This window comes from Opisthorchis viverrini (assembly GCF_000715545.1).
Source record: "Opisthorchis viverrini unplaced genomic scaffold opera_v5_19, whole genome shotgun sequence".
Classification (NCBI taxonomy): Eukaryota; Metazoa; Platyhelminthes; class Trematoda; order Opisthorchiida; family Opisthorchiidae; genus Opisthorchis; species Opisthorchis viverrini.
The window spans coordinates 896,983-910,079 of NW_008751675.1; the positions used below are offsets into that span (position 1 = coordinate 896,983).

The 13,097-nt window shown below is 43.8% G+C and overlaps 1 protein-coding gene across 1 annotated transcript; it reads right to left on the bottom strand.

The window, feature by feature from the left end:
* Positions 1-360: 360 nt before the first annotated feature.
* T265_01741 (hypothetical protein) lies at positions 361-2,679 on the bottom strand (the record flags this gene model as incomplete). Its single annotated transcript, XM_009165831.1, has 1 exon — positions 361-2,679. The coding sequence occupies one exon, from the start codon at positions 2,677-2,679 to the stop codon at positions 361-363; it is 2,319 nt and encodes a 772-aa protein (XP_009164095.1).
* Positions 2,680-13,097: the final 10,418 nt, after the last annotated feature.

The following is a 13,097-nucleotide window of genomic DNA, read 5'->3' on the forward strand; positions in this document are numbered from 1 at the left end:
TGTGACTGCGATACACGCAATATCGTTCAGCTGTAACACTCTTCTGGTGTCTAGCTGCCGTGCTATCCAAAGGAAGCACGAGAGCTGGGATACTGCCAGGTTGCCCAAGCCTAGACACGCAATACTACTGAGTTAGCGAGCCTTCGAGAAGAACTGGCACCTACCAGTCTCTCCTTTTCTGTTCAACTTTGGGTCAAACTACTCAAAAGACTCAAAAAACTGATTAAGCACCATTTTTATGACATGTTACAAAAGTTGTCATGGGGAAACACCGCTGGAATTGGAAACAAAATAAACCGGGAGCACTGTAATGCACGACTCGCACATAGCCTCTTCAAAAATTCTATGTTTTGAATAACTTTACCTAGGTAGTGTATTGCCTCTGCATGAGCGCCTCAATGAAGCGTTCCCAGTCGTGTCCCTTGGGGACATGTTCAGAATGCTAGAACTGTTTCTCGCCTGGCCGAGATTTGTGTAATAGACCGGACATGATGGTTTGTGTAAATTCCTGGGCAATGTGTTGCACAAGTGTTTGTCTCTGCTGGGTTTCGCGTCCTGCGACTTTCCGTGCAGCGGACATGCTGGCTCAATTGTTGGATTTGGTCGTGAATGAACCACACAAACGGGACTAGATCGTTTGAACTTCTTCCGTCGAGTCGTGTCTGGTGGTTGATCCGCTGGTATCCCATGAACTGGACATAATAACTCCAAATCATCTGTTAACATATCTGATCCAGAAGATGGACTGTCCGACGACCGCGTGCTGACCATTTCATCAATTTCTTTTAGACACAGAGGATTGACTATTGTTTGACTGGGCAACGGGGGCGTCCTGTGATGTGGTGTACTACTCGGAACGTAGATAAGTTCACCAGGTAGATGATTGTTGTCTCGATGTACAGTTAATTTATAGAAGGGCGATCGCACCTGTGTTTGGGAACTCTCTAGTTGGAGGAATTCGTTCGTATTTGTCTGCTCGTACACGAGGGGGGATAGATCGCATTGCTGAATTGAGACAGAAGCAAAATCACTGCTGAATCGGGATGGGGATGATATTGGAACAGTAAAAGGACTTTGTAGCAGTGGAGAAGAGACGCCTATTCGGTGATGGTGCGGTGTTGGAGGGCACAGAGTAGATGTGTTGTGTAAATTCACAATCTGTCCCAGACTAGAATAGTCTGGGTGCATATTGATTCCAAGGTCAGTACCAAGTGGACCGGAATGGTTGATTTCATATAGTCCCTGAGCACATGGATTTTGAACGGCCGAGATAGGACTGGAAAATGCCTCATGGCGTTGCACGTGACTTCTGTTAATCATATTGTCATAGCAACTTTGAGTGGTCCCAGACCGGCCGGGATCCTTGCTACGAACAGGTGTTCTTGTTCGAATACAACAATAAGTTATAACACCGGCAATAATGAAAGTGATATTTGCAGCCATGATAGCACCAATAATTAGAATATACTTTCCAAATTCAGTTGGCCCTGACAATTTTGACGTTTCTTTGGTCTGTTGGTTGTTTTTGTTTCCAGCTGCATCGCCATTGGCCAGTCCGTTTTCCACTTTGAGCACAAAATTGGCCGCGGCTATTCCCTTCTGATTGGCTGTCTGACATCGATATAGCCCCGTATCCAACTCATTATCCAAACTGGTGAAATGTAAGCTTGTTGTAAACTTGGTTCCCGCGTCTGTGACTTGTTGCAACCTTTTCCAGTGTGGTTGAATAAGCACGCTGTTCTGGTACCATTCCACCTGCATTTTAGGTTCGCTGATAAAAGTACATGCTAAGGTCAGATTGAATCCGCTAAATCCCACGACCTGTATTGGACTGGATGCATCAAGTTCAGCGCTAGGCGGTACAGTGCCAACCAGTTGCGGAGCACACTGTAAATCGGTCAGGTTTAGTTGGAGTAAAGATTGGCCCTTGAACAGAGGCGGTGTTGCACATTCGCCACCCGGATGTGAATCGGTGAACATTGCCTTTCGGGGAACAAGACTCAGCCAACGTCGAAACCACAACATTTGACAGTCACAGTCCCATTGAACGTTTTCCAGACTGAGCCGCACAATATATTCTGGACGGAGACCATCAAAGCTTTGTTTACCCAGATCAATAAATGCATTGTGCGCCAGATTCAAGTGATGCAGTTTAGCCAGTCCACTGAAAGCTCCTGGTTCAATGTGTATTTTCAAAGTGCTTCCGGCCAAATCTAACCTTTCCAAAGTAGCACCCATATTTTTCAGGAATCCAGATGGAATAAACCCGATCGGGTTTCCTGATAGATCCAATCGTTTCAATTTTATCAGACAAGCTAGGGCTGTCACCGGGAATGGTGTCAAACGATTAGAAATCAAGTGGTTGTTACGCAAATCCAAAAATTCCAGGGTTGGTCCCAAAGGCAGGAAGGCTCGTTCGGTTATTTTGTAGATGCGATTGTGATTCAGCGACAGACGACGCAGACTGACAAGCCGACTGAAACTATCTTCGTGTAACACCTCGATGAGATTGTGAGATAAATCCAAGTCCAGTGTATTTCTATGTATGATGGACGGTACATCGGTAAGTCGAATGTGATTGCACCGGAAAACAGAAACATCCACTTGTGGCGTACAGGTACTACCCGCTTGTGGAAGAAGAACGTTGATGATCAGGGCTATCCGCAAGGCAGCAAGCATCAATAAACCGGGATTTCATTTGCTCCCTTGCTCTGGGTGAACCAACTCAGCAACATTTGTTCCGATCACGTGCCCGGTAAAAGTGGGAAAGCGCAAGTTTGCGCACAAAGCATCTCCTCATTTGGGAAGGGTAAGACAAATCGATCGGTAGTCACTGAAGTCTGTCGCGTACATATTCGTTCCGCCTCTGATTGTCCATACTTGTACATATGTACGTGGCGTTGAGTTGTTGTGACGCTATTTCACGCACGCGCATCAGATACCGGACGAACCAGGAATCCGCTAGGTATTTGTTTGCAAATGTGCACGAGTTGACGTGCGTACGTGCGTCGGTGCGACAATGCGTGTGCGTGTATATAGGTATTGTCGCGGCTACTGATTGGCTCATAGAACGAGGGCAGATGAAAGGCTTAGACCAATGGGAAACATGCGTTGTACCGTCAATTAGTCAGTTCCTTATTGAGCTATATGACACAATAGTGTTCATTTCTGCTTGAATTTCTACTCAGATTCCTCCCTTCCCTGCCGACTAAGGAGGAATTTGTTTACCAACAACACTTGTGGGTGAATGGCGCCGCGGCAACGCCCGAAAACTATTGACAAAACCCCTTAATTGTGGGAAATTTGTTCGATCCGATATGTCATTTGTGCATGTTCTTCCAAATCCAGCATTGTGTCTAGCAGTGACACTTTGTAAAGTGGTTTTCTCTCTTCTCAAAAGAGAATATCTGAGTAAAGATGTCGGCCAGGCGGACCAAACTTGAGAAAAAAGGATCGATGAAATTTCCAAAACAGCTTATGTGGGAATCAGTGATTGTATAAAACCGAAAGACAGTTTGTTGTGTTAATTAGATTATAGACTGAGATTCACAGTTGTTGCATTCACTCTCAAAAAAGTTACCTGATGAACGTTAAGCATACAATGCCTGGTAATCGTAGTAAAAATCTATAAAAAAACTGTCATATATGGTGAATCCAAAACGTGGAACTTAATTAATCGAGATGAACTAACCACACGAGATTCACAGCCAGGGTATCTGGTCTTCAAATCTAGTAGGCACTTGCGGTGGGTTTTAGTTAGGGTAGAAAACTTTCCGTAGTTGGGTTCTGATTGGTTTTTGCACTTTGTGAAGTGTTTTGAAGCGAAGATGAACAACTATTCGTCACTAGTGTAGTGAATCTTCTGAAACGATATGGTGGAATTTTGACATTTTGATGGTTCAATATATTGAAACTCAGACTCTATGTATGAGTGGCCCAAGAACACGTATCACGGACGAAAACGTGAATCTCTTTAAAGGACTGGAATAGCAGTCCTATCGCTTACTGGACGGGTGCTGTTTCAAGTGAGCCATCGAGGACGCCTTCTTTCCGCCACGCGTAAACATATAAGCTCCACAACCGATTCGCCACACCTCCGTCTGAGGAACTGGCGACTGATATCTGTCGGCTCAATTAGTAGACCATTGCGTGACTTGTATTGGTCCAAGATGACCCCCTTGGTAGCGCCAGAGGTCCACCGTGGAAGATTTCGTTGGGCTTTGGAAGACACAACCACTGGCTCTTAATTCTCTGATGGCCCTCCAGCCACATTCCCGGCGTCGAAATGCATAACACTGGGACAAGTGTGTAATGTACGATGGAGTATAGATGGGGGAACGCACAAATTTTTTTCAGTTCAGAGGAAATTACTCCACATATCGGATCTCGTAATGGCTCATGTAAAAGTGAACAAGAACAACCCTATTTAGGGCTATATACGGTGATGGACATTCTATTCGGCAAAATCATTGTCGTGTGAATGCTTACGGGGGAACAAGGGCAAGAACAAAACAGGTAACATTGTTTAGACGCACTAAAACCGTTAGAGCGATTTCACTATAATGCTAGATTTCCCGATAAATAACATCGCTGTGTTGTGCACCACACCTTACATCATTCCAGAGCGTGTACAACAGTATCACATCAAGCAAGAAACCATCAAGAACGACAGATAGGTAGATAACCAACCATCTGGCCACAAAAGCCACCACATCACTGGTAGGTGGGGCTAATCAATCTAAGATATCCAGGACTGGGATGATACCACATTGTTGTAGCTCACGGGTAGACTTGACAGTTATTTGGGCATGGTTAAAAATTGCGACCACTGAATTCGTCCTAGTCGTTGTGAATTTTAAGACAAAAATATGATCTGTTTAACGGAGGAGAGAGAAAACCGAAGGATTGATTGTACTAACAAATATATTTTAGCGCGACCACAAGCACTTTTAATTTTGAGGGCTGAGTGATAAAATCGTTGTTACCTTGCCCCCAGTTTATCGGTACAGGTCACTGTTGATCCTGAACCGCATATTCATGCTACTTCGGAGCAAGAACTCTTTCAGAAACGTAACTAGAAGAACTTCTTGATTTTGCTCAACCAGATACTCACAGAGGGACTCAACGGTCCCCACAGTGCGTAGGTTCGTGAGCAGGGGAGACGAACGAATCGAAAACGTATTTTCCTCCAAAACGTCCGGGTCATTGGTTAAATCAGCAAAACGAAACATGTTGCGCAGACTATACTGGGCGAATTCTACTCCTGTAGGTTGGTCAGACAAGCCGATAGTATGAACCCCACTGACGTCGATTAAACCCCATATCGTTTAGCATCTCCAGCCAAGCACAGATAGGGTCACAAGAATCCCCTTTTGAAAGGTAGGCAACATCAAGAGCACTTACATTTCACGTGACATGCTTAATTCCCTTCTACCCTGTCTAGTTCTGTCCACCTTTGGATCTGCACCGCTTCGAAATGGGCACGAAAAACAGCGCTCACATCAGCAAGCGATAACTCGGCATGCATAGCACATGACACAACCGCCTACGCGATCGATATCCGGGTTTATGAATCTTAAGTAAGGCATGTCTTATCGAACTATTTGTGTCTGTCGGATTATGCTCTGGAGGTAAAAATTTTTCAAACAGCTGTTCATCAGCAGTCCCGTTAGGGTCGTTTCATCCTTGGCGTTTGCTAAAAGCCGGAACTGAGAACATCCCTCCATTTTGCGCACATAGTCCCTCTTGGACATGACCACTAGCCCAAAACGTTTGTCGGGCTTAGAGACCACTGTGGTTTTGCTCAACTTTCGCAGAGCATATCTGCGCTCTCCACAAAATGAATATTCAAGCGAACCTCGTTGTAAGTGACACTGGTAATAAGTTGCCACAACAGACGAATTAAACTCTTCTAGTTTCATACCTGCTATCGACTGAAAATCCTGATGTGGTTTCTCAAGATTCTGAAACTGAGTTTTCAACTCTGACTGACTAATCTTGTTTTGTTAGTCAGAAAATTTCACTTTCACAGACAATTTTCAGTTTCCGTCATTCTTCTGTTCTACTTGAAACCAAATCACACTAAATTATCGAAATACATCTATTTGCAAACAAATTTGGTTGTTGCGAGAGACTCACCTGGAACCCAGCTAAAGCTCTCGCTCTTCATGTTCTTAAGCAACTGAATGTGCCGTACCAGACCGCCTCATCTTTTAGTTGTTACGATATTCGAGATATCAAGATACATGCGATACATCTGTTCTATCCGCCTTTTAAAGAAACCACCATACTTTTACTGGCAACCATATATGATAGGTTGGAAAACTCTATGTACGAGAGGGAGGAACGCAAAAACATAAACAAATATAGAACATCAAATAAAGAAGGACAGCATCAGAGAAATATCCCATGATAAGTGGTTGACCTGATAGCTTGGCATCGAATGCGTGGGCTTACCTTATCTCAGATGGTATGTGAATATCGTCCTGTCCAGTTATGACGAGTCACCCGATGGTTATCACTATTCGCGGGTAAAATTATTCACAAGGAAGTATAGTGTGGACCGTGTGGGTAATTGGGAAGAGGCCTCGTTATTTGTGAGAAGTCTTAGGGAAAGTGGACGAAGTACTTGACCACATGACTCTTTTAGGCACATGGTTTCGTCCACGGGGGTCAGCATCCGGGAACGGTAAAATCCACCGCCTGTCTGGATGTTTCCTGCAAATGGCTAATGTGGCTGAGCCCGAAGCAAAAACCACAGTAACTTTCATCTACTTGTGGCGTGCGAGTAGGTAACAGTTTATAAGCATCAGGATGCGCCTTATTTCCGCCAAACTTTTTTAGTTAGATCTTTCTTCTCCATAAGGACTTCATGGTGCCAATTCGTGGGTACAAAATGCACGACTGTGAGTTTCCAGAACGTCTTTGTTAAAACCAGTCACCACAAAGTTGCCTAGACCGAGCACATCTCAGATAAGCTTGATTTTCAGACTTAGTAGACCAACCGATCTAAACAACAAGCGATCGCAAAAAAGGGGAGATTTAGTTGGGTTCAGTTCAATCTCCTGTGAAAATCAAATGTGTGCGAGAATGAGAAGATTTGTCGAATTCTTCCAACTCCTGGTTCAAGCAGAACATAAAGTTAAGAGACAGAACCTACCAGACGAGCCCCAGGAAGAGCCGAATTTTTTGTGGGATAGCAGGTTTTTAGCGTCTTTATGTATAGTGTGTGTTGCGTTTATACATGTGGTTTGTTCGCTGGCTTGTGACAAACAATTTATATTGCAAGTGACCACATCAGAGTTTGGACACCCTGATTGTTTATCTAGGAAGTTTGTTTTCCATTTATCTATGCAGCGCGTCAACCGTTTCCATGATACGTATTGACTACTCAGATTTACTTTTGGCCATGTGGTCGGTTTGAACTGTCTCGACACAAGCGCCAGTCAGAAACTGTTGTTATATGACACAACCAGGTCAGAAAATTAAGGGGGTATGTTTTGGCGGATAAAGCTTCCATTTTTTGCCGGCCTTGAAGTGTGCGATGAATCGGGGGAAAACTGTGATGAAATCTAAATGAGAACCTTTTGCTAAGGGGGAAAAAGACCCACTCAACCCTGCACTGACGATATCACTTCCATTGGTGATGAAACGTTCGCAATCCAACTGCCAGGGTCGGCGAACAGACCAACAACCAAGCAGCGCACCCGAGCTACCTACATTCCACAACACTGCTGACTCTCGAACTATTGCAGTATATTCTGCCGTGTGGCATTTACCATGAGGTTGATGAACAATCCTGGTAAACCCACCATCGGTTTGGCCATTTAAAACTCACTAAGTAGACCCTTAGTTAAAGTTGCTAAATATATTGGTGCCTGATAACTCCAAGCTTATTTTAAATGAGTGTTTGGCGGTATGTAGTAACGCTAGCCGGTCGAGTCCTTGGTTAGCAGGTCAGGTGACTGCAGTTGGTTGGCGGACGCCTTGCCATCAGACTAGGGGGCGTCGTCAGTGCGTGGTAGCCGCACGGACAGACATATTCCACTATCACTCAGACTGGCACATTCCGATGTACACATAGCAATAGGCAGTCACGTCGGTGATAGTCTGAACAACAGTCACAGGAATTTCATAGATCACACCAATGAACAATGTCCCGTTTAGGCGATGGCACATCGTGATTTGGCCGCCTATGTTAAAGTTATGGTCCGAATGGTTGAAGGTTCGTTATCAATGAAAAAGTGAGACTAATCAGCTAGACTTCAAGTCCGCACACTGGGAGCAGAAAGCCTCAGAGAAGTTAAATTCTAAATTTCCCTTAAGTTTCATTGTGACTTGTCTTCCTGATGAACATTCCAGCCCGATTCGGGAGCTGGAAAGCATTCTCTTACCAGTTCATTCCTGTCCTTTTGGAGAGGGAGGATAACTTAGCCACCTTTGCCTGGATATTTTTGCTTGGGAATTCCGTGGAGGGGATAGTTGTACTTAGTTTTGAATGAAATTGAAAACTATAAGTGAATTGTAGAGGTCTTACATCACATCCTTCATACATACAGTCACCAAAGATATTGTTTTGAAAAAGCAATACATTAGTTAACCGTAGTATCCAAAGTTGTGCTTGGTGTGTGAAAATGGGTACCGGGCTTCAATACGTGCCTATAAGCAAATCTACTAATCGATGTTCGCCTAGAGAACCAGGGCCAGATTATCCAAAAACGAAATGCTTTTTGGCTACTACATAAAATTATAAGTAGGTAAGATGCTGCTTCTCGGACAGCGCACGTAAGGGGTGGGGGAAACCTGTCAAAGTCATATATCACGACAAATTGAACATTTAACTGCTAAGAATAAATGGAACCCCGTGATTTTTCCAGGCGAAGGCCATATAAATCGGGAGACGTATCTGCAGTCTATAACGTCACCTGGCACGAAGTGGATAAGAAATGGGTGCCATCACATAATACGTACTATCAATAGATCCCTGCTCTAGATAAATTCAAAAGATTTCTGCTGGTTAGTTTAAGTCAGAACACTTAAACACATCTGTCAAGTTCAATTTTCCCACTCTCTTCTCTGCCAATATGAAGTTTAATCCCCCAAATTATGAATGTACATAAAAGCACCACATTATACGTTCCTTTATCTCATGAAATACTGAAGCAGCGCGAAAGTTCTTCTGTCCGCTTCAGTAGGAGGTGGACAGTAGGTTGAACAACTAGGCGAAATCTACAAATGAAATATTGCCGTTGTGAGACGGAATTTCTGTCGGATCAAGATGTGTAAAAAACACCCTGGAATAAATTAAGTAAGAACTACGAATAACGGCCTTCGTTGGCACGTCAGAAACCTGACCATCCCTATGAGAAATGACTTGGGCGTCAAGTAGAATAGAGGTTGCATCTTCATAAGTAATGAGTTTACAATAAAACGATCTAGTACTCCAGGTAATTCGATAAGATTTGTTGAACAGCAGGCGATTCAACTGAGGGATTCGGTCCCAGTTGTATGCTGTTCCACTCTGCACACGTCCCCATTTACACCATTCAGAATTCCTACTCAACTGTTAGATAACTTGTTGTTCATATCGCTCCCAAATAAAAGGACATAGCTCACTTGTCTCCTGAGTATTATCCAAACCGTCGGTTCTTCCAGAAATTGTTTGGAATAAAAACGCGTCAGCGTTAAAAGGAACTAGCTTGGGAATTATGTCTTCTCACCAATTATGCGTGCTTTTTCATAGCGAAGCAAAACAGGAGACGGTTAATTTGGGACCATACTCGCATTCATGAACATCTGAGAATACGATGCTTGTTAAGTCATGTGAATTCATCTTCAGGATACCATTACTGGTTTGGATCACAGAAATGGCCTGGTAAATCAATGAATCTGTCAGATTCATGCTGATTGGACTAGCTGTAGCACCGTTTCGGATCCTGGCTGCTGACAGGTTGCCCAAGTCTAGACAGTATCAGTTGAGATGCAAAGATAGAGTTCGAACCACGGATCTACCAGTCAGTAAATTTGCTACTTAACTACTGGGCCATATCGAACTCAACATTTACCATTCGATAATCGAACTGATGGAGAAAAACTATTTTATTGTGCTTTATTTCCGGCGATTCTCTTCCGGTTCCCATGTATCTGTGTCACCTCATAGATGATGCCTTTATTCCATCCGTCTGATCGAATTCAGTGATGAATTCAATCAACACTCGGATATGCGTGAGCAAATTAGTGTATTCTATTCAGCCTGGGATATCTGTTCACAAATGTATGTTCACCGGTTGTACAACCAAATTGCTCCGTAGATTCATCGATCTCAAATTAAAGTGAATAACGATCGTGACTCATCCTGCCTATCTGTCTTCCATGTCTCTGTCATTATCAATGAATCGTTCTACAGATGAAGCGAAAACTAAGGCTGTTATTTCCGGGACGATCAGATCATCAGGATTACTTGGCTGATGACTTGTTGTATTTCTATCCGGCTCAGCGTCTCACTAATAAGTGACAGGATGATCGGGCTTCATTACAAACAGATTGGTGTACAGTCATGTGAGCTCAATGATGTCCGTACTTTCCCTTTCGGTGTATGACTAAGTGGTGACGCAAACACCGCCCAGTTACTTGTATACTCGGCGTCCCAGTGCCTATACAGAACTAAATATGTGCGAACCATTCCTTTTCAAACTGAGCCTCCAAACGTTTTGTGCAACGGACTCATCCATCAAGGAACAGTTCAGCTGATCTGGCCTGATTTGACTGGCTAAACAACCGGGGAAATAAGTCTGCAATGGATCAGAATAGCGGGAAATGCACGTGAGATATTCGGCCAAACGTCATTGGTTTTGGAAAAGTATGAAGCTATACAAAACCTCTACCTGTCACAACAAATTCGTCATGCTTCCTGAAGCAGCGAGCAGCTACTGTTCAAGCACTTGTCTGCTGTTCTGAAGAGCACACAGCATTGTAGATTAACCCCTTTCATTTTGTCGTATGACGGACGCATAGGAATACTACGAAAGTGTGAGTGAATGAAAGCACGAATGGTGTTACTGAAAAAATTTCAGGTCAACTGGTTTCAACTCCTATATTTTCCTTTTTCTCGTGTTCTTATGCAAGTATCTGTTGAGACACCATCCGACTCCACTGCTGACCAAACTCAAACGAAACCATATTGTTTGTTTCAACGATACTCGTCATGTGTACGCAACTTCTTGGGGGGAATATTCGTGGTAGTATTACCATCCGGATAAGTTCATTTGTTTGACCATCCAAATCGCTGGGTGTGGGAGCCCTGGACGTTTTACTCTGGGGCTATATGAAGTTCTCTGTGTGTTTAGGAAGGCCAAGTAGCGTCCGTGAGTTCTGGTATCCAGCAAACTTGTATGGTGAAGGTGACCTATAAGAGACTAATCGCGCGGTTACCACTATCTGTAGACTCGTGGATTCCTATTTGTGACTGCGGCGTCAAGTAAATGAGTGGTACGGACCCGAGCTTAGAATCTTCCGGCTCAACAATCACACAATAAGGCAAAAATGTTGAAGTGAAAACATTAATGCGAACCGAATCCAAATGGATGACATTCTCGTCATCCTAAGCTGTCTATGACGCGAACGTTTCGGAGTACGACCCAGCCGCCAAAATGTTTGTGCTATATAAAACTCGCCTCATGTTTTTTTTTGAGTTTTTTATTCATACACTTCCTTCACAATCCAGGAGATTCTCGACCACATAGCTATTCAGCTGACAGTGTTCAGTTAGGTTCTCCCGAACAAACGATTACGTAGTGATGAATTCGGAACAGATAACCCACTAATCAGCGCTAAAATGCGCATCAACTTCAGAAATCCTCACCATCATGAGCTCTGGGCTCCCAAAACTCACCAGACCCAGATTAAACTGACTCAGAACCCCGTTATGCAGATGCCATTCTAACAATCAACGAAAGTTGTCTTTTACAGAATACCAAGTTGCAGCAGCGAGGGCCCCGGAACTTGTCTGGAGCAATTATCGCCTGTTAACGAGCACAGAATCGCCCTGTATTGTTTTCACATCTATAACACAGAAAATTCTATACTGTGTATAGGCATAAAATTCAGCTTTTTGTCCGATTCCGTCCACAGTAAACCAGCCACATTCAATTTCCTCAGGAGGCGAGCATATACGGAATCGATGGCATCTGGACCGATAAGGAGAACTGTGCTGTCGGAGCGTAGTACTAAGCAGTAGTTATTTGAGGAGACAACCAAATTAACTATATACTTACAGTATCAGTAAGTATCAGTTAAGTAAAAATAACCACCTGTCGACAAAGACGCCGGACGAATTATCATACGTGCAAATAGAATGCTTTCCAAAACCTATAGTGTTTTGCGCTTGAACACACAATCCGGTTCTGAGCGGCACTCAGTAGACTTGCTAGGGCCGGTAAACTTATGCAGTGGATATAGTACCTGAATCAGCTGAATATGAACTGCGGGACACCATTCTGTGTCAGTTGCGAGACACCAACAGGCAATTTGAGGGCAATATACTCTGAATTCTGATATTGAAATTCGGTCACTACAGCATCTGTAAAGCTTGTTTGTCCATTACGGTTGGGCAGCTCCGAACAAAAGGGAAAAAATCCGCGTATCCATTGAGGCTTTGTCGTACGACAGTTGAAGCAAAGTACTCACATCGCTCTGGCTTGAATACGTCAGCTTGTTCGAACACGATAATTCAGAAGCCTCGTGCTCGAACTTGTGTGGTAAATACAATCCGCTCGTCTCGCATGTTAGATGTCCAGAATGCGAACTCCAGCAAGGTCGAGAACGCTGATGGACTCTAACGTGAGTGAGACTCAAGCTCAACGTATCCTCCCTTAGTACAGACGCTCCATGAAAACTGCACCAGGACAAGGTGGGTACTGCTCAAACTACACAGAACACAGGCAGCTTTCACGCGTGCTTACCAATGCCAGATTAGTAGCGAATCCAAATAGATGCCCTTTCTCTTGGTTGATCACCATTTATATTCCTGTACCATCTAATCAGCAATCACACAGTAGTTTGGCGGCTTTTCAGCTTCGAGGCAATTTATGTACCCCTAC